Source organism: Pseudorasbora parva, chromosome 18 (genome assembly GCF_024679245.1).
Source record: "Pseudorasbora parva isolate DD20220531a chromosome 18, ASM2467924v1, whole genome shotgun sequence".
Classification (NCBI taxonomy): Eukaryota; Metazoa; Chordata; class Actinopteri; order Cypriniformes; family Gobionidae; genus Pseudorasbora; species Pseudorasbora parva.
In genome coordinates, this window is record NC_090189.1 from 14,094,727 (window position 1) to 14,117,625 (window position 22,899).

The 22,899-nt window shown below is 36.2% G+C and overlaps 2 protein-coding genes across 3 annotated transcripts in view; one reads left to right on the forward strand and one right to left on the reverse strand.

Moving 5' to 3' along the window:
• The window catches only part of niban2a (niban apoptosis regulator 2a), a 36,475-nt gene extending 35,685 nt beyond the window's left edge, over window positions 1–790 (reverse strand). Inside the window, exon 1 of the mRNA XM_067424738.1 lies at window positions 546–790. Coding sequence (XP_067280839.1) covers window positions 546–600 — 55 coding nt within the window. The 5' untranslated portion in view covers window positions 601–790. The remainder of the gene's footprint in view (window positions 1–545) is intronic.
• A 1,670-nt stretch (window positions 791–2,460) lies between these two features.
• stxbp1a (syntaxin binding protein 1a) overlaps window positions 2,461–22,899 on the forward strand; it is a 51,382-nt gene continuing 30,943 nt past the window's right edge. For both annotated transcript variants that reach the window (XM_067424739.1, XM_067424740.1), the window contains exon 1: window positions 2,461–2,615. In XM_067424739.1, the coding sequence (XP_067280840.1) occupies window positions 2,579–2,615 (37 nt within the window). In that variant the 5' untranslated portion in view covers window positions 2,461–2,578. The remainder of the gene's footprint in view (window positions 2,616–22,899) is intronic.

A 22,899-nucleotide genomic window follows, 5' to 3' on the forward strand; every position in this document is an offset into this window, starting at 1 on the left:
CAAAGGGTTAAACGCTAATAAACGTGTATGGCATTGGAAACCAATTCAAAACCAGTTCAAAACAGGATGAGCAATATCACGCATATACAAATATTATTACATCAAAAGGTCATTTAAACCTGTATGTGTATACCGGTATATATTTGAGGCATGGGGGCGTTTAATACACACGAAGCATTCTTACATTCCGTCTACGTTGTTTTTTTTAAATTGTTGGTCAATAGACATGTGCTATCTTCGCGTTTTTTAAGACGCCGTGTTAAATACAATTTTGTCATATTTTACTCACCCTCATGTTCTTGCACAAACCGGTATGACATTATCCATTCTTTCAATGGAACATAAAATGATTTAGGCAGAAAGGTGTGAACTGGCAGTCTGAGTAAATGACAGGACTTGATTTCGAAGTGAAAACCGCGTCTCGAGAATGCGTCCACGTTTTTGTTTTGTTTTTTCCACGGATGCTTTTTCCACGTTCACAATACATTTACATTTACAACCTAAAATAGCGTCGTACTTTTAAAAGTAACACACACGCGTTTTACCTGTAATCATATCCCGCTTGCCTTCGTCCAGGTTGGTAGAAATCACATCACCCATGATGTCGATTTAAATGACAATCAGAGGAAAGTTCCTTTGTACTATCCGAAACTTAGAAAACACTACAGAAACGTATCTTCCAATTTAACCATCCCTGTCACGTCAGAGCGCTGCGTTCATTTTGCGTTGACGCTACTGTGTGTGTGTGATACTCCCTCTCTGTGTGAGAAACAAGAGTCATTTAAACTTGTTCAGTCAAATGAGTGACATTCAGAGGGTGTGGTTTACACTGACCGACACACCCAACTTCACAACAACCCGCCTGTTGTACTTTACGTTATTACATAATGCCTACAGCTTTTGTTATATAGCTTAGCATGTTTATTTATTTATTTAAGCTATTTTAAAGGATTGGAACCAGTCTTGGTTTTGAAATTGCCTAACTACTGAATCTGTTTTAATAAAGCTTACAATTAATTGATTGAATTCGTCTTTTTTCCCCACAAATATTTTAAAACTTAATTCCCAAACTGATAATGTCTCCAGGAAATGCAAACTACTTTTTAGGAATTTGAATGAAGCCTTTGAGGCTTGCTCTTCCTCTTTAGGGAAGTGAAAGGGGGGCAAAATAATTTATATTAATTTTACGATATAAATATTTTATACAATAATTGTTAATATTAATGATAATAATACATTTTTATAATTAATAATTATTAAATATTATTTATAATTTAAAAGGCTAGCCTAAATAACATAATATATTGTTTTATAGCTTGGCACAGAAGTTAATAAAATATTAACATTTAAATTTTCGAAAACCATAGTTGAAATATTATTATTTTTAAATATACTTTTATTAAAAATTAGCCTCAATATATTATTACATATTGTTTGATAATTACACATATTAGAACTATTATTAAACAATTTTATTGAATATATTGGCATAATATTATTTTATAGTTTTTCATGGCCTAAAATAAGTTCCTAAAAAGTTTAAAATATTATAATTATTAAAAAAGTAACTTTATAGTCTAGTGATATAGGTCTAATAAAAGCCTATATTTTAATTTTATTATGTTTTATAAAAACAACATGTTGATAAAATCATATAATTTATCAAATAAACAATTACATTTTTATAGTATTATTTTAGTATGCCATTTTAGTATGTCAAAAATAATAAAATAGACTGTTTAGATAATTATATATTACAATAATTATTTTTGATCAGAAAATAGTCATAAATACTATAAAATAAACAAAAAGACAGTCGTCATTGGGATCCTATAAAAGTATATAAAAGGATTCTATAAAAGGATAGTCATATTTTTGTTAATGACTATTTTGTTTATTTGAAACTAAGTTAAATGTCAAGACTATTGCGTTACGATAAAGGGTCCATGTTTAGTTGAGTTTTTTCGCCCTCATGCGGTCAAATTTTGATCAACTGTCTAGATGCAGCAGCAATATCATTCACACCACACACAGGATGGCTAGCCCATAGCCTACTAATAGCCTACATCACAGCAGAGTAAATGTGGAATTAAATGTGGTCTTTTTATTTCGCACTGGTAGCCTAAATCTTTAAATAGTAACTTGTATGTTGTTAATTCAATAAAGTAAACTAAAACTGCTTTGTTATAGTGGAAATTAAAAGTCAATGCAAAATAATAAACCTTGGCTTCTCTGAGCCAGGTTTCCTTTTTGTCACGCGGCCAGTGAACGCCATAGTAACAGGTGCAAGGATAATTTACAACCTCATCATGTCATGAAGGGAAAAAAAGGAAGAAAAAAATCAGTGTAAAATTGAGAAAGGATACACTTTGTGATTCTGTGTCTGCGCCCTCAGCGTTTCATATAACGGCGCCCGGTTGGTCCACATAGCTGCTATAGCATGAGCTCATGTGAGGGAGGGGCGGTTACGCAGTGACGAATCTCCGCAGTGTGAGTGCGCAGCACCGCTCAGCCAGAGACAGCAAGAGGAGGAGAGGGAGGAGAAGATACAGCATACGGGCGAACACTCAGGAGCATCATGGCACCAATTGGATTAAAGGCGGTCGTTGGCGAAAGTAAGACCATAATGTTAATCCTCCTCTGCTAATGAGGTTTAATGTTCAACTATATTTACGTGCTATTTTATAGTACCTTCTCGTTGCATGTGTCATTAGTGTTCCTCAGCGTTTAGTTCCCCCAGGATGCGGCTGGTTGTTTCCCTGCCATTGTGCTGAACGGGGAGGACATTACTCTCGTGATGCTGCGGATGCGCATTGTGCATCCGTTGAGCATGACATGAATAGGTTTTATTCCCATTACATGTTGTTTAAATGATAAATATACAGTCAGACTAACACACAAAAGCTTGATGCACCGGTATAAAAATGGTCCAGTAAAGGAACGCCCTTATTCTGCACGGACGTTTGAGGAATTACGCAGGGAATTGTGTCGACAAACCACTGCGATTTTATTTCACTCTACTCGGATTATTATCTATATAACTAATGGGAATACAATTGTAACGATGCTTGCTTAACTCTACCTTCTACTTCCGAGAATTAGCTCAATAAATGTGTTTTGGCAAAGCCTCACCCCTGTGATTGATCACCAGTGCATGTATATTCCATTGCGTAAAGCTCCAGCTGGTGAACTGATCTGCCCAGGAAGTGCCCGTGCTTTTATCATGACTGCAGCTGGCTCGCATCTCCAGCTGGATCGTTAAATGGCGGAGTGGTTCGTGTTCAGTTGAATAGTGGAAAACGAGCCCACCGAATGCGCATCCCTCAGATGTGTAGCTGTATCTGGCATGTGTAGTGCTACAGAATGGCGTTTAGTACAGATTGATTGCGATTGTAGGTGTTCCTTTTTTTTTGGTAGAGATCTCAGGCCTTGTATGCATACAAGTGTGAATCTAAATTTAAGCTTGGCGCATATCTGTCAGTATATGTTTATTGAAATAATATGAATACATTAAAATGGAAGCTATAAAAACAAATGCTGGAAAAAGTAGTTTTGCATAATTTCTTTAATAACCAGTGAAGCAAACGTGACCCTGGACCACAAAACCAGTCATAAGGGTCAGGCCAGTCATTTTTTTAAAATTAAGATTTATACATCAGCTTTGCATTGTGTATGGTTTGTTAGGATATGATAATATTTGGCCGAAATACAGCTTTTTGAAAATCTGGAATCTGAGGGTGCAAAAAAGTCTAATATTGAGAAAATGGCCTTTAAAGGTGTCCTAAGGTAGTCCTTAGCAACGCATATTACTACTAATTATATATATTTTTTATATATTTACAGTAGAAAATGTACTAAATATCTTCATGGAACATGATCTCTATTTCATATCCTAACGACTGGCATGAAAGAAAAATCCATAATTTTAACCCATACAATGTATTGTTGGTTATTGCCGCAAATATACCCGTGCGACTTATGACTGGTTTTGTGGTCCAGGGTCACAAATAAAGTATTAATAACTGAAAAACTCATTAAATCAGTTTTGTTGTAACCAAGATGCAGGGGGCCATTTTGCATTTACGTGACAAAAAAAAAAACTGATTTCAAAGAGAACGCCTTTAGGTCATCAAAAAAAAACAATCATATTTTTACCTTTTATGAAAAACACATTTTGTTCAGGTCAAATGGGGTAAAATATATATAGAAAAATATATATCTTTTTCATATTTTACCTTGAAAAATATATTTTTTCAAATGGTTTTAAAAGAATGATTGCTTTGTGTACATTTAATTGAGGAACAGTTAATTATTTCCAAAAACATTTAGATTTTACGTTTACATGAAAAAAATATTTTTGTCATTGACCCATCTATTATGCCCTCATCGTTCAACAGAATCATATTAAACATTTGTTTCATTTGTAATATATCAGTCAATGTTGTTTAAACACCTGCTGCAAACTGAAAGCATGGAAAATATGACATAATAGTGAAAATGCTGTTGCATTGTCCAGACTCCAGTCCAAAAGGGACACATATACAATCAATATTGACTGAAACCTGATCATTAGTGCTCTGAACACCTGCGCTGGATTCTGTCTTCCTTCCATGCAGGATGATGGATTGGTTTTCCTGTGGTCTGATGTGTCGCGTGTGTGTGTGTGTGTGTGTGTGTGTGTGTGTGTGTGTGTGTGTGTGTGTGTGTGTGTGTGTGTTGGTTTCACTGTCTTCTCCAGGGACATGAGATACACATCATCAGACTCAGGGTTAGATAAAGAGCAAAAGATCAGAGAGACTGGCCAAATGCACGTACCTCTGTGCTTAGATTATCGTAGTTTTGTTTTATTCACAGGGAAATGCACATATGCACTGTAGGATGTAATGTAAGGGACAGGATGGAAAGCATCTGTGTGAATGACTCATAGTATTTGTCTAAAGGGTCTTTAGGCATCAGTCTAGTTCTGAATGAACCAGTTCTTTTGTTAGCCTGCCTATTTGTTGATCCATTTTCATGAATTGAGCTTATACTATGCCCTACTTACCAGATTGAGGTAAATTACATTCAGCATACCGGGAAACATGTTTCCTTTTATTTCTTCACAAACAGTAAGATTCTGCATACTGCAAACACATTAACTGATGTAATCGTTACCATGTTTGACAATTACAGACAGACAGACAGACAGACACACACACACACACACACACACACACACACACACACACACACACACACACACACACACACACACACACAGACACAGACACAGACACAGACACAGACACAGACACAGACACACACACACACACACACACACACACACACACACACACACACACACACACACACACACAAAATTTGGAAACATTACTATTATAATGTTGTTTGAGTCTCTTATGCTTATCAAACCTGCATTTATTTGATCAAAATTTTTCGTCAAATTTTGATTTTAATTTTGATCAATTATTATTACAATTTTAAATAAGAGTTTTCTATTTTAATATACTTTCAAATATAATTTATTTCTGTGATGGAAAGCTGAATTTTCATCAGCCATTATTCTAGTCTTCAGTGATGAATGAATAAAAAAGAACTGCATTTATTCAAAATATAAATATTTTGCAACAATACACTACTGTTCAAAAGTTTGGGGTCAGTCTTTAAAAAAGAAAAGAAAAAGAAATGAATAGTTTTCTTCAGTTGTGTTAAATTGTCTGTCTGTCTGTCTGTCTGTCTGTCTGTCTGTCTGTCTGTCTGTCTGTCTGTCTGTCTGTCTGTCTGTCTGTCTGTCTGTCTGGAGATTTGAAGAACGCCTGTAGAAAGAGAGATGGATGAGAGACATTACAAAAGAGGTCAGATGAATGTTAATGGCAATAGAAGGTTATGACCAGGCAAGTGCTTTAGGACCCGTGCTAATATTATAAAAGCTTTCCAGTGCTGGAAGGCCTGAAAAAGGAGGTTGCATTGTTTCTGCTCCATATGTGAGTGACATTGTTTTTTATATGTTTTTCAGAAGATATGCTGTCGTTGTAAAGTTATTAGCAGGACAGTTTTGCTTGTCATTGTTAGTCTGGAGCTGCTGTGTGCGTGTTTGTGCATTTTGAGAGTGTTTGTTTGGGATGATTTTAAATATCAACAGTGTTTCTCAGAAATTGCTTACTGCACCTTTAAGACTAGATTCCTTGTTCATAGTGTGTATACTTGTGTATGGCAAGTGAAGAGAGGAGAGTCAATGTGCCTTGCAGCAAATTGCAAGCGTGTGATTCATGCTTGACTTGAACGGAGGACATTTATAACTCCCTCAACGCTCAAAGAGAGAGCCCTTTGCCTTTCACGCCACTGTATATGACGTGGTATGCAATGAGAACCATTTATGACAATGGACCAGAAGTTTTAATATGTGAGAGTATGGTTGAGAGTATGAATGTGGCTCTTTATTGTTTCAGCACTGCATTCAGTGGCTACTGATCAAGGTTAGCTTTCTCTTCCTATTCAATACACAGCAAACCTCCACCATATGTAAAGAACCCATGGAGCAGACACACAGAAGGATAAAAATAGCACTTAATGATGATTAATTCTAGTGCGAATGAAAAGGAATGAGGGGTTAAATGAAGGGCAGAGGGGAATTAAAGGGGCAGTAGCAATACAATCTTAAATATTCTGAAAACAGTGTTATCAGTACTAAAGCTTAAACCAGCCTAAGGTTGGTTTTAGAAGGGGTGTGAGCACTTTACTGGTAGTCAAGAAGACCACTAGTTAAGACTAAACTGGGTTTTTGTTCAAAGCACATTCCCAATGTCCTAAGGTGGTTTTAAGCATGGTGCTAGGGTATTAGAATGACAATAAATTGTTTCCCCCCCCTGCCCATTTTATCATCTGTCAGGCAAATATGATCCTATCTCTTAGAAAAGTCTTCAAACCCATTTCCATATAAGCAATAGTAACACAGATGCTTGCATTATCAAGCACTACTAATTACAAGCCAACCAGAGAGAAGTAGGACAAGAATAATTTATATGCAAAGAAACAGGCTCTGTAGTCTCCTAGATATTTTAAATGACCAATTTGATTGGAAGAAAGCAATGAAACGCATCGAAGATGTTGCTGAATAAATCACACTGTGTGTTAGACTACTACCAGGATGGCTTTCTCCAGGTCAGAAATGCACCACTAGCCTGTCATTATCCATGATTGCACTCGCCCTGACATTTGGGTGTTGCATTAGCTTTGTGCAAGGATGCACAGACCAGTGTAACATTTTCCAATCTCTGCAGGCGAATGCAAAATGCACCGACGGTCAAAATGAATTATAGATTTCTATTTAGATCAGCCATGAGCTTGCAATTTTTCATTCAGTTTTACTGTTTCTCTCTGGGTGTTACCAATGGCATGATCTGATTTGGGATGAATTTATGACATTACATTCAAAATGTTTAGGTTAAGCTCTCTGCTGACTCTGTTGGAATACATTATCCAGAATTCCTCCCATTCAGCCTGGGTTTATGGATTTCCCATGAAAATGAGCCAGAGAGGAGAGCTCTGTCGAAAAATATAAATCAGACTTGAGGATAAAAGATGTCGTCCCACCAAGGCAGACAGTGCTGCTACAGAATCGTATAAAGCATAAACTCTTAATAATAGGTTCCAAAAATTACTTTTTTTCCCATAGCTATGGCATAGAATAACTATTTTGGTAGCAAAAAGAACCATTCAGTGAAGAGTTCTTAAAATAACAATTTTTTCTTAGCATAAAGTAGTCTGACAAGCCAGACCCACATCAAGATGTTTGGTCTGAAAACTCACCATTGACAGCTCAATCGGAGGGGCGGGATAAACGGTTGTCTTTCAAACTCCCTCTGCACGCGATAGGATAGCGCTACACCAACCAGAGCAACGAAGGTGAAACAGAGCTCGTTGATAGTTGATAGATTAAACATTCGCCGTATACGGTCGGCAAAACTCACTTCAGTGCCGTTCTTTGTCCTTTTCTCAGAGAAAAGCTTAACTCCAAGTCTTCCAGAGTCGCGGTCAAAGCTGATTCGAAAGACCGCCGTTCGCCAGTTTCTGTGTTTACTAGAAGCACGCAAACGTAACTCGGCCGTCGTCATTATGCGTCGTCCTGAATCGCTAGGGTGCGTCTAGATTTCTAGGCTAAGCATAAAGAGCATTTTAAAGACCTTTTACGGAATGGAAAAATTCAATGAACGTTAAAGGTTCTTCAGGGAACCACCAATGACAATAAAGAGCCTTAAGATTACAGAAAACACACTGATGTCTATGAGGTAAGGAATTAAATCTTATAGATTTAAAATTAAAACATTATTTTCATTTTAAAATTGAAATATTTTTCAATGTCCAATCAAACACCACAGTGTGATTTTTGAGATCGTACATGATATTTCCTGTGGTATCAAAATACTATGGATGCACAACATATCGGTGCCATATTGATTATCAATGCATGCATTTTAGAGATATGATTTAGATGCATTTATTAGATATTGCGACTCATTTCCCCTATTGACAGCTAAATTACCTTTGCCATCATGTGAAAAGTGAACATTTATTAGTATTTAATAATAACACAAATAACACCAAATAAATAAATGCATTAGTCATTTTAATAAATGTAATCTTCAGCAAAGTGAAATGAATTTATTTAGAATTTAGACAAAAATAGTACATAATTTTAGCGTGTTTATCCTTTATTAGCCATAACATGAATATTTACAATTATAACTATAACTACTGGCTTTCTTCCTCTTCTGTACATTCATTGAATGAACGTGTTTGTGTGTGTGTGTTGAGTAATGACTCAGCATGCTGAAATTCTATACCAGCAGGACAGCATCCGAGTCAATGTGTGTGTGTGTGTGTGTGTGTGTGTGTGTGTGTGGGTGGATGCTCTGTCCTTGGACTCTGTGACGTTGGTTGGGGTTTAGCAGAGCATCTTCTGTCTGTTATACAAGGACAATATTGGATAGTGTCATAAAAAGCCCCTGAGAAGGTGACTATGCGCATAGACTACACTGCAGTGTGGATGAAATGTTCTGACAATATCAATTCAGTTAAAAAAGCTATCTATATAGAACTCCTCAAGAAGAAATACATTATTCAGCTGCCGTTTGCAGTCCAACTTAACAGATATTTATAGCGAACCATGGCTCAATAATAAGAGGAAAGAACGCCAAGGTCACTGATGCAATCAAGCATCAATACAAAACATGAAACGTGGAAATAAATGGGTTCTAGGTTTAGTCTTCACTATCAGAAAATCAAATCAGACCCACCAGGATGAGGAAAACCACAGAATGTAAATGGCCGTAAAATTCCCAAGAGACTGAGCATAAAAGTGGGTCATGAAATGAGAGTGCCCTGAGGGAGCCTGGGAGTGTAGGAAGGGTTAAATCTGCAGCTATGACTGCTTATACTATTTTTTTGTACTGACCAGTAGTACAGCTAGGGGATATTGCCTTTATTTAATATTCGTCTCAATAGGTTTTTGCACATTTTAGGGTGACTTTGGTACAGTAAAAAAAACTCTCTCATTTGATTATTAATTAATTAATATAATAACGAACAGTAACATGAGCAATATTTTTTTGTTAGTGTGAGCTAATAAAATAAATGGTTTTGTTGGTTCACAGTGCATTTGACTTTCAAAGAAATATAACTTTTGATGTATATATATATATATATATATATATATATATATATATATATATATATATATATATATATATATATATATATATATATATATATATATATATATATTAATTTAATAAAAATGTTGTAAATCATTTAGAACAGTCTGATTAGGGGTCATACGGTAAAAATAAATGGAAAAAGCTATATTTTCTATATATTGTGTAGTTGCGCTTGGAGTCAATTTTTGTATTGTAACAGCACAATGAAACAAACAATTTTTGACCAGGCAGTCGTACATAGAAATTATGAAGACATGCAAAAGTTGTAGTCGTTATATATATATTTTTTCTCCTGTGTGCACTTTTGTTTTTCTATGTATTTAAAAAAAAATTTATTTAAATATCCACAGATGATAAATTAATTAATTTTATACAAATTTCCTCACTAAAAAATATTAACAGATGGTATATTCATACATATAAATGAATTCAATACATGAAAAATGCCTTCCGTTAAAATTTTTGGGTGATTGATTAGACAGAATGATTATTTTAAAATATTAATTTAAATAGTATAATCATGCATTCATTCATTAAAGTACATAAACATCATTGCGACATTCACATAGTCAGCAAAATCATTAAAGGGTTACTTCAGCGATTAGCATATGGCTTTGTATCAGTAGAAACCCTGAAGTATATTCGAATGATTGTGCTCCCCCCTCATATCTCCCTGAGACAAGATATTTATGCATTTAATTTCTGGAAAAATTACTCCAATGACGCAAATATCGTCAATTTGTGTCATCAGAGGAATTTTTTGCCAGAGGCTAAAGACTACAGCCAGCAGAGGGAGCCATTTCCACATGTTTTCAACTCGCACATGGGGGATGGGAGATCGCACTCACAGCTCAGCTCGCAGCTGCAGCCTCAGGCGTTCATGTAAACGGTGCGGCCGGCGGAGCAAAGAAAGTGTTTCAACTTCTCAAATGAATTCCTATGAAAGTTAATCTTCCAAAGGCATGAACTGAAAACGCGCCAGAATGAACATGCGCTGTGAATCTATGCCGCGAGTACGGTGTTGTACCGAATTTTGACCCCCTGCCAAAATATAACTCATTGAAGTTAATCCTAACCCCTTCCCCACAAACCTAAGTTGAAGTGCGTCGCTAGGGAATCGCCGGCCTCCACGTCGCATCAGACAGCTTGTGTGGTTAACGTCAGCATCGGTTCAAACACATGCCATCTTCCCTTCCTAATGATTTCCTTCACTCTCTTTCTCACGAATCAACTAGCATACCTGTGACGTGTCGTTCTACCTGCTTAAATAGACCTTGCCTCCATTTCCTTAATGGTTAATTAAACACTCCACCCTTTCCGTAAAAAGTGAAAGTAAAATTAAACATGGCCATCTCATTTACTGTACTGTCACAACTAATCCTGAAACTACTAATACTAGGGGGGAATAATTTGGCGTGAGTCACAGTTCGGCACAACACCTGTTTACCTCAGCTCTCAATCAGGAGAGCTCATTCAGCTCATCACGAATGTATGTAATTTGACTCCTGCAGCGTTGTGCTCACACTCCCTCAGTGGCTAAATCACATATTGAACAGACACTTGTAGTACATTGTAGTATATGTTCTCTAACTGAACTGATTTTATGAAAATGAACGCAGTCGCGGTGGGAAAGTGAAAGTAATCCAGTGATTTAGTAGCGGTGGCTTTGGGAGTGGCCTCGTAGGGCAGCAAAGCATTCTGGGAATTGTTGTCTTTCATCCCCATGAGACAAAAATATTTGTTTCCAAACAAATTTTCTTTCTTTTCTCAGTCTAGAAAGCACCAAATTAAAAAATAATTTCACATTTCTACCTCATTAATGACCTAGTTTAAATACAGATTCATCTTCCCAGCGCTGAAGTACCCCTTTAAGAATATTCTGTGAATGTTCAATAAACTGTCTAGACATAACCAGCAGTCAATCGCACTAAACCAGGCAGCGATTGCATCACTTCCAAACATCCTCCCATCCTTGCCATCTTTGATTAAAGCTGTAAGATATAGGTTCATACATCTACTTTTATCACAAATGACAGCTTGCGCTTAATTAAGACATCTACATTAAGGTTAAATATCTGAAGAGTGAATAGCTGGAGTGAGATGAGACTCGCGTTGGTGTACTCAGGAGAGAGGTTCGGTGTTTAAGTAAAAGTGTGTGAGACAGAAACAGCTCATACAAATTGCGAGCTCTTATATGAGGGCATCTACACTATTGTGATGTGATGCCCAGATCAGCCAGATGAGAGAATGTTAAGATATCTGCAACTGGTTCAGTTTTAATCCTGGCTTGAAACAGAAATTGCATCTTTTATTCCTTATTATGATGTGTATTCAAGTGAAGCGGCTTCTCGAATAAGAACAAAAGTAGGGCGGGGCTAGTAGTCCATCTGGGATTGATTGTATCATTGTGGTTTGCTATTGGTCGATATTGTGAGTTACAGGTTGTCCAGCCCTTGCGTCGCTACGCCCATCAGAAAAGAGAAGTCGCTGCGAGAGGGGAATTATTATTTAGAATAAATACTGCTATATTTCATAGAATAGTCCATTTTGATTTAATGTTGACTTTCATTTAGCCAAAATGCTTATTGCATATTCATGGTTCTACTTAAAACAGCAGTAAATCCCTTTGATATGTGACCCGGAAGGGGGAATGGTCTCATGCAGCTGTCCTTTGCTTTCGTCCGTTTGACTTCCATTCACACACGCTTAAAGGGTTTGTTCACCCAAAAATGAAAATTCTGTCGTTAATTACTCACCCTCATGCCGTTCCAGTCAGACCCACTCATCTTCGGAACACAAATTAAATATTTTTGTTAAAATTTGATGGCTCAGACAGGCCTCCATTGGCAACAATGGCATTTCCTCTCTCAAGATCCATAAAGACGTCGTTACAAAGCCCATCTCACTGTGATTCTACAATAATTTTATGAAGCGACGAGAACAGTTTTTGTGTGCAAAAAACCCCAACAACTTGTATAGTGATGGCCGATTTCAAAACACTGATTCCTGAAGCTTTGGAGTGTTATGAATTAACCTATCGATTCATGATTCGGATCGCGTGGCAAACTGCTGAAATCATGTGACTTTGGCGATCCGAACCACTGATCCGATACACTGATTCATAAAGCTCTGAAGTCGGCCATCACTATATAAGTCATTATTTAGGTTTGTTTTGCGCACAAAAACTATTCTCGTCGCTTCATAAAATGAATGTAGAGCCACTGTAGTGAGATGGGCTTTGTACCGACGTCTTTAGTGCCTTTGATGGGTCTTGAGAGAGGAAATGACATTGGTGTCAATGAAGGCCTTTCTGAGCCATCGGATTTCAACAAAAATATCTTCATTTGTGTTCCGAAGATGAACAGAGGTCTTACGGGTGTCGAACGACATGAGGGTGAGTAATTAATGACAGAATTTTCATTTTTGGGTTAACTAACCCTTTAAATGTTTGACTCATAGTAACTGCAGTGTTCTTTTGTACTATTAATAAATAGAATTTACCGTTTGATTGAATTATACTGACCTTGCTTTGCTGTTACTTTTCCATCCAGCTGATCTGATAAATCAGTCAAACGTAAACACATTATCCAGCACCTCACTGAGAAAAATCAGTGCTGGAGCGAGCCAGGCTGCAGTGACAAAGAGCTGATAGACTGCGGTACATTTTATTACCCCAATATGAGGAGGAAAAGAAATAAACGGAGTTCATTAACTCTGACCCGACCTGCAGTCCGTACAGTACAGTATGATTTAATCCAGTATAGTTCTGCAGCACTGCAAAAATTCATCTCTTGAAAAAGCTACAGATCAGCGAGGAAGCAAAATCAATACGTTGAGGAGTCTCTGTAAAAGAATGTACAAAATGCAAGACGCCGTGCTTTTCCCCCTGGTGTTTTAACCCTTAAAGACCTAGAACATTTTTGGGGCGCCTGATGTGCCTCTACTTTTCTTTGTTTTTCTCCCCCATTCTAGCAGTTATCATCAAGTGCTATATATCATTTTAAACAGGAGAACCTGAAGTTTCCATCTAGCTCATTTGATGTCCCAATTTTACATTTATTTATTCTGAGAATGGATTAAATTAATATAATTTCAAGAAAAATGGCAGCAAAAAATGTGATGTTTTTACTGTGAACTCGAACAGAACTTCATGAAGTTTGGATTTTTTCCTTTAGAAAGTTAGACTTGGTTGTTTTACACTTCCAGATTAAATTTTGTATACATGTAACAATCCCTCAGCAAGTTATAGCCATTTATTATAACATTATTCTAGGCGTTTCTAGGTTTTTGAGTGAAAACAGGTGTATTTTATTGACTGATAATGTGTCCTAAAAAGTTCAAGTAATAAAGTAAATAGAAAGATTGTTATATAATAACAGCACTGAAACAAACATTTTTCTTCATAGAAATATATTATAATTTGAACATGAAAAACAAACGCAAACAATACATCAAGTTGTGACAAGAAACCGTGAAATAAAATATACTGAGGCGACTTTTACATGTGGGCGGCTATTTTCATAAACGGACATTTCAACCTCTCTGCACATAATCTTCTCAAACACAAATTGAGGAAAATATAATAGTGAAAATTGTGTAAAACACAAACTACATACATATAGAGAAATATACTGGCTGTGCTCTGAGAGAGGGCGCTTTGCACGCGTTTATTTCTGTTTAGTTTCATGATGCATGCAAATTCACACCCACATTCATTTTTCAGAGAAACGTGATTCGTGGTTCAAAAGACCAAACACTGTGTTTATTGGTTGAATTGATCAAAGTTTCAACGAATCTGGGCATAGGGGGGTGGGACTAATAAATAAATAAAAAATTCTGGGTGCGTCCGAAATCGCGTACTATGTGAGTAGGTACTACATTTGAATTAGAACGTACTTCGCGACCGTTAAAAAAGTACGTTCTATATAGTATGAATACGGGTAGTATGAATGGAGTCGGACGTACTACATGCGCCATGATGGAATTGTCACGTGATAGACGCCGTCATGACAGCGCGGAGATTTAAAGAGCCCATTTCACCGACTGCACACATTCGCCAGCGATGTTTTTAGATCTGCTTCGCTTTTATCTGCGTTTTTTACGTTCGAGCTCACAATCCAGAGGAGGCGTCGGTCAGCTCCTCGCAGGTCACGCCTACGTCCAGAGCTTGTGCGGTATTTCTCAAATAATGCAAGTATTATAATGTATTTAGCTTTTAAATATTACCTCAGAAACAAATGTGTGTGCGTCTCTCTATTAATGGAACTACAGTGGTCCCTAGAGGCGACACCCACTAACCACTGGCCCAATGGCTAAGGCTGAGTGTGAATTTGTGTGCCAAACATTTGAAATTATAGTTACATATCACATATTTGAGCTTCATGTTTTACAAACTATTTACTTCAAGAGTAAATCCAAAAATTACCGAGATCGTAAAGTCTTCATCTTGTACACGCTTTAAAAGAAACATATAACTTTAACGTTATTGAACTATTTTAAAGTGATGCCCTATAAATGAGATTACTAGTTATCAAAGTCCTTTTAGATCTTTTTGAAACCTGTGAAAGTTACTTACCGAAGCTGCTGAAGTTAAACTTCTTTCCTCGTGATGACACTATAATAAAAAACATTTTAATACCTTTCCTTTTGGTGGTGTTTTACGCTCTGTACGGCAAAATTATGTGATTTTATTTTAAGCTTTGTATCCTACGTATCCATTTGAAAGTTAAATACACAAAAATAAAGCAAATACATTTTAATGGTGTCTGGAGTGTGTGTTTTTCTCTACAGTGCAGCACTCGTATTCAGAGTTAGACAGCATATTTGTCAGATAAACGCGCAATTAGCTTGTTTCAAAAACCAGCAACACATACAGAACGCTTTAAAAAAAATACTCAAGGCCATATATTAGCAATTTACCACTGACAAGCTAGCTACTGTAAAGCCCTAGGAATTAAGTGTTTTGTAATATAACTTGCTAAACAGCATGACGGTGAATTTACAAACAAATGAAAAGAGACACTGTATCATTTGATTTCTTTATTAACATCATTGTTTAGCAATTATTTCTAGTAGCCGAAGGAATCTTTTCTTTCTCTCACTTCTTGGTTAAAACACGGGTGGGTGTTCATCAGCCCCTGCAAAATCAACACAGAGATTAACATGTGATGAACCATGGTCAGTCTATTAATGCTAACGGTACATGGACAAGCTGAGGTAATTTAAACTTGTTAACAGCAGTTTGCTGTGTAACCAACAAAGTTTTGATAATATCAACACTGGTAAAGGAGAAATACATCGTTTTAATTTACTGAAGTTGTGTAATTATCTCATTAAACTGCTAAACAACGAACGTCTTTGTTTTGTGAAAACAGTGCTATCGGTAGCTGATTTACATTAGTCTACTAATAATGATAAAACTATAATTTTTCTGAATTGGCTGGAAAAGGACACCCTTACTTTACATCATATAAACTTCTAACAAGACAGTCGTTTACTTATATGATGTTAAACAAATACAATTTAACCACAAATAAACAAAAAGTTGTTTCTAAAGTACTTACACTTGAAAACAGCTGCATCTCCGTTTTCCGCCATTTTCAAATATAACGCCAGCTCCTCTCTCCCGTGGCATCATGGGATAGTAAAGTGTCTTCTTCTTCTTCTTCTTCTGATTAATGGCGGTTCATATCTTTACGACATATATCGCCACCTACTGGACTACTACACAGGAGTGTGTAAAAGGACGCTGGCAACTGACACATTAAATCATAAAATCATAAAATAAGATCAAAACCTTCATACCCACCCCCAAAATTTATAAAAAAAAAAAAAAAAAAAAAAAAAAAAAGGAACTAAATTCTTCTGCTTAACCCAGTATCATTAAGGTATGTAGTAAGATGCTTGCTTCTTTGTTGCTGCATTCCTTGCTCCTGTAAAATATTATGGATGTCATTTTCTGCATCAGAGTCTTTCCATTTCTGTCTGTGTTGATCAAATTTCTTACATCTAAATAGGACATGCGTGACATCCTCCATGACTTTACATTCAGAGCATATACCATTACTTTTACCTATTAAGAATAAAGTGGAATTAAGGCCTGTGTGGCCAAACCTCAATCTGGTTATAATACCTTCTTCGTGCCTATTAAGACCCAATGAGGTGATTCTTTTCCCTTCAACATATTTCTGGTTCATATGATAGTATCTAGCATTAGTCTCTGATTCCCATTCATCTTGCCACCTTAGCATAATTTGTGATTTAATTAAAGCTTTAGCATCTCCTTTACCCAATGGAATGTGAATTTCTACTTGATCTAATTCCAGAGCTTTTTTAGCTAATTTGTCAGCTATTTCATTGCCATTGATTCCATAATGGCCTGGAATCCAACAAAACTGTATCGCTAGTCCAAGGCTTTTAAGATTTAAAAGAAGATGCTTAACCTCTAATACTAAATCTTCACGTATTGCTTTATCTGTTATAAAACTTTGTAGTACTGCCATAGAGTCAGTACATATAACAGATCTAAGAGGTTTAGTCTCTTCAACCCACCTAAGGGCAGTTATTATTGCAGTCATCTCTATTGAATATATTGATAAATGGTCACTCACTCTATACCCATATCTTTTTTCAAATTCTGGAATATAAATACCAATACCACAGTGACCTTTGGGTTCTTTAGAACCATCTGTAAATATTTTCAAATATCCATAGTATGTATTATTTAAATAACTTAGGCATGCTTCAATATATCTTTGCTTATTTTGATGCTCACCTTTTTCAGCTAATAATTCAATATTTACCTCTGGAACAGGAAGCAGCCATGGGGGAACACAACTTAAGGCTAATGCAGGGCCATATTTCAACTCTTTTAATCCATAATGATTCACTAAATTGTCAATATTCCAACCAAACCCATTGGACTTTTTAGAATATTCCCAACAATCATTAATCACTGTCAGAGCTGGGTTGTTGAAACTTCCTTTTAACCTCACCCAATACGTAAGTGACAATTTCTCATGCCTTAAATTAATAGGGGTTTCTTTAGATTCAACTAATAAAGCATTTGTAGGAGTTGTTTTAAAAGCACCAAGGGCAATCCTCAATGCCTTAAACTGCATTCTTTCGATTTTCTTGAGTGATGTCTTACAAGCTGAGCTATATATTATACAGCCATAATCAATATTTGATCTTATTAAAGATTTATATATATTAATCAAAGACAGCCTATCAGCTCCCCAATTATGTCCTGTGACCATTCTCATAAGGTTAATTACCTTTTTACACTTTGTTTCAATATATTCAATGTGATATTTCCATGTAAGTTTGGCATCCAACCATACTCCTAGGTACTTAAATTTTTCCCTTCTTTCAAGTTGCTGATCATAAAGTGTAATTTTATAAGTTTCAGGGACTTTTTTCCTAGTAAAATAAACAACCTGTGACTTTGAAATAGAAAATTTAAAACCCCAATCAATTCCCCACTGTTCTAGTACATGAATGTCCTTTTGAATCTTATCATTAACATATGAAATGTTACGTCCTCTTCTCCAAATGACAGCATCATCTGCATATAATAAACCTTCATTGTTATCTCCCAACTTTTCATATATATCATTGATCATTATGTTGAACAAGATAGGACTCATAACACTCCCCTGCGGGATTCCATTTTCAACAATAAATTCATCAGATACTGCATCACCCACTTTGACCCTAATTGAACGTTCAGAGAGAAAGTCAAGTATATAATTATACATTTTCCCATTAATTCCCAATTTTCCTAATTTAATCAACAAACCTTCTCTCCACATAGTATCATAGGCTTTCTCAATATCCAAGAAAACTGCTGCCATAACTTCTTTCATTATTAAAGTCTTTTCAATTTCATTACATACTTTAACCAGTGCATCAGTTGTTGACTTGCACCTCCTAAATCCAGTTTGATACCCTTTAAGTGGATTTATGTATTCTAGAAAATAATTCAAACGCCCAACAATAATTTTTTCCATTAATTTTCCAAAATGTGAAGTGAGTGCAATAGGCCTATAATTTCCTGGATCACTTGGATCTTTACCTGGCTTAGGGAATGGAAGGATTCTTGCCCATTTCCACATGCTTGGTAAATTACCTTCATTCCACACTTTGTTAAACAGCTTAAGAACTTTCTCCAAAATATTATCAGGCAATTTTCTAAACATGGCATAACACAGGTTGTCCATCCCTGGTGCAGAGTATGTAGTATTACTCAATGCCCTTTTAAGTTCTGACATATTAATTTCAGAATCCATTATAGACATATTTGACTCTTTGATATGTAAAATATTCCTATTTATTTTCAGTACCTCTTCTTTCCTTTTCTTATACCGTTCCTCCAGGTGGTTACCCTTATGTATGTCTGCAAAAGCTCTAGCGAGCATATTGGCTTTTTCCAAATCTGAGATTGCATGGGTCCCATCTTTAATTAAGACAGACACCTGAGGAGGCTTACATTTACCTATCATCTTTTTAATCATCATCCATACTTTATTTAAAGTGGTCTCTCTTCCTATTGTTGAACAAAACTGTCTCCATGAATCTCTCTTAGCCTCTTTAATAACCTTCCTTGCTAATGCCTTCTTCCTTTGATAAATAATCAGATTGTCTATTGTTAATGTTCTACGCAGATTATTAAAAGCTTTATTCCTGTCCTTGATAGCCTCTGAACACTTATTACTCCACCATGGAACATTGGTTTGATTCTTTTGGTTTTGACTAATAGGAATGCTTTGGCTGGCAGCAACCAATATACAAGAACTTATACTACTATTAATTTCATCAACTGTCTGATCATTACTACTTGATGTGCTTTCCTCATTCCCACAGTTTTCTGCATATTTCTCCCAATCTGCTTTTTTAAAATTCCATCTTTGGGGCACATAACTCTGTTCTATATTAAATTCAATATCAACTGTACATGTAATTGGGAAGTGATCACTACCCATACTTGTGCTTTGATCTATTTCCCATTCACATCTACTGGCAATTTTTCTATCAACTAAAGTTAAGTCTATACAAGAAGTTTCATTTTTGTAAACATTAATTCTAGTACCATAACCATTATTTATGCACACTAACATCCTATCATTCATCATTTCTTCCACTGCCTCACCATTCAAATCTGTCTGTTTACTACCCCATAAACTGTTATGAGCATTGAAGTCCCCACACCAAATCTCTCTGTGACTTCTCTTAACAATACTTTTCAATAACTCACTATTTAATCCTTTACATGGATTATAATAGTTAATAATAGTAAAATTACCATTACCTTTATTAAATATTTCAGTTACCACACATTCATGATCCTTAGTATTAATAAACCTATACGGTATTCCTAATTTAATAAATGTCATACACCCTCCTCCTCTGCCTTTTTCTCTATCACATCTAATGCAATTATACCCTTTCAATACAAAATCAATGTCTGATTTTAACCATGTTTCTTGAATGCATATGACCTCAGGTTTTCCTTTCAGATTATGTATATATCGCTTAAATTCTTGCCCATTAGAAATTAAACTTCTGGCATTCCATTGAAGAATGAAAAGTACCATAATGCTTTTAATCACTATTTTGACCCTCATATTTTACTAATCAGTATCTCTTGAATTTTACTAGCTTGTGACCTAAATCCTAAAAAGTCATTTGCTATATCCACAATTGCTTTAACCTTATTACTTCCCTGAGGAAGTTCAGTTGCTTTATTAATCACTGCACAAATGAAGGCAAGGAAATCATTTTTCTTGACCAACAATGTTTCCTCTGACATTTTCTTTTGGAATTCACAGCACTCTGACTGTTGAGAATTAGGTCTAGGTCTACTAACTTGTTGGATTCTCTCGTTAGGTTGGCTCCTGTGATTTACTCTGCTTATTGAGTTGCTAACACTTGTTTCCCGTGATTGCTCTGGTGTTTTGGGGGGGGGAATTAGGTTAGCTCCTTTCTTTTCCATTTCAATTTTCTTAACCGCCTCAGCATAGGAAACTTTGTGAATAACTTTGCATTTTTGTATTTCTTTTGCCTCTTTGTGCTTCTCACAACCTCCATAAGCTGCACTATGACTGCCACCACAATTACAGCATTTTAACACTGCATCTTCCTCACATTTGCCATACTCATGTTCTCCTCCACATTTTGCACATCTAATTTTTCCTCTACATTGGCTAGCAGCATGACCATACCGTTGGCACTTAAAACATCTTAGCGGTGGCGGGATATATTCTCTCACTGAGTATGACATGTATCCCATTTGAACCCTACTGGGTAGTTCTTTCTTGAAGTTTAATAGAATAGATAGACTTTCTATTTTATCTTTACCTTTTGTCAGTCGCTTAGCTTCAACTAAATCATAATCTTTTAAACATTCCATTATCTCTTCTATTGAAACTGAAGTTGGGATTCCAGATATTACTCCTCTGACTTTAGATGCAGCACCCGGAATATGTGGTGTAACTTTGAGGTTGTTAAGTGTGGTTTTCTTGAGAATATTACTTTGTTGTTCTTTGGAATTTGCAAAGATGAGTATCCTCCCATTCCCCATGAACCGCGCGTGATTAATCTTGCCTATTTCCTTCTCTATTGCTTTCGTGATATGTATTGGATGCAGATCTGGTCCACCCTTTTGATCAAATACCAAAATAACTTTCCAAACGTCGACTTGAGGTCTCAAGGGCATGTTACCATCTGTTTTGGTCTTTTTCGCCACAACTACTGATTCTATGGAATCCCCTTCACTCTCAGATCTTTGTCGTACATTCTGCTTGTTGTAGTTAACAACCTCATCCCAAAACATATTACCTTCATCAAGTATATTGTCTAGGCTTAATGATGTGAAAGATCCACCAGAAGTCTCAGCCATTGTCCAATTTACATTCACTGTGAGTAGTTTTATTTGATTTTACCGTCTGAGTTCAAAAGTTGCAATCGCCAACCCTGTCTCGACACAGCGACTGCTCCGAACTAGTAAAGTGTCCATCGTATGCGCACTTCATAATCTCGCCGGAAGTAGTATGCCATCCGGGTACTTTTCGCATACTGTTTTTCGAATTCTATGAATTCGGACATACTACTCTGCTCGCGTACTGTTTTTCGCATACTATATAGTATGGAAGTACGCGATTTCGGACGCAACCTCTGTTTGGCTCAGGGGAACAACCCACGTGTGTTTCCTGGACAAATCAATGCTGCATATTTTGTTGACGCATCCACGCTGACTACGGAGCCTCTGAATGATCAATCGCGAGACATATTATATCTATGGAAAGCAGAGATTCTCCTCTTTACGGTGCAGTTTACAGCATACAGATTGGATTAGCGGTTTAAAAGTTATTAAACATTTTAGAACGATCGTTATTTTTAGTCAATGCTGCATATTTTGATGACGCATCGATGCTGACTACCGAGCCCCTGAATGATCAATCGTGAGACATATTATACCTTTAGAAAGCGGAGATTCTCCTCTTTACGGTGCAGTTTACAGCATACAGATTGGATTTGCGGTTTAAAAGTTATTAAACATTTTAGAACGATAGTTATTTTTAGCCGCGGGCGGCTGTCTCGGTCTTTAAGGGTGTTTTAAACGCATAATGATTAGGATTTTGAGCATATTGCAGAAGCCTTGCATGAGGTTGTTTGACATTCATTTTGTCCTTCCCCCATTTGTACAGTAAAATGGTTTTTACCTCAGTCCTGGAGGCTGAATTTGGGCTGAAGTGAAGTGAGGCCAATGGGGGTTGTGCTGATGTCACATGACTGGATGAAGTGTCCTCTGGAGACAGCTGAGAACGACATGACCTAGCATATACCTCTTGCTGTTATTTTCACTAATAGTAGAATAAAGAAACATTTAGATTTATTAAACTTATTCAGTGTAAAATGTTGTAACGTGAGTAAAGTAGTAGATTGGAATATAATAGATAGTCTTTTAAATATGAAAATCTTCATTCAAATGTATTTTTATCTTCATGAATTACCATAAATTAAATGTGAAATAAACATAAAACGTACAACTGATGACAGCCTTGTCAATGGCATTGTTTTAGCAGTATTTATTTTAGGGCTGTCAATCGATTAAAATATTTAATCGTGATTAATCGCACAATTGTCATGAGTTAACTCGCGATTAATCACAATATAATGATTA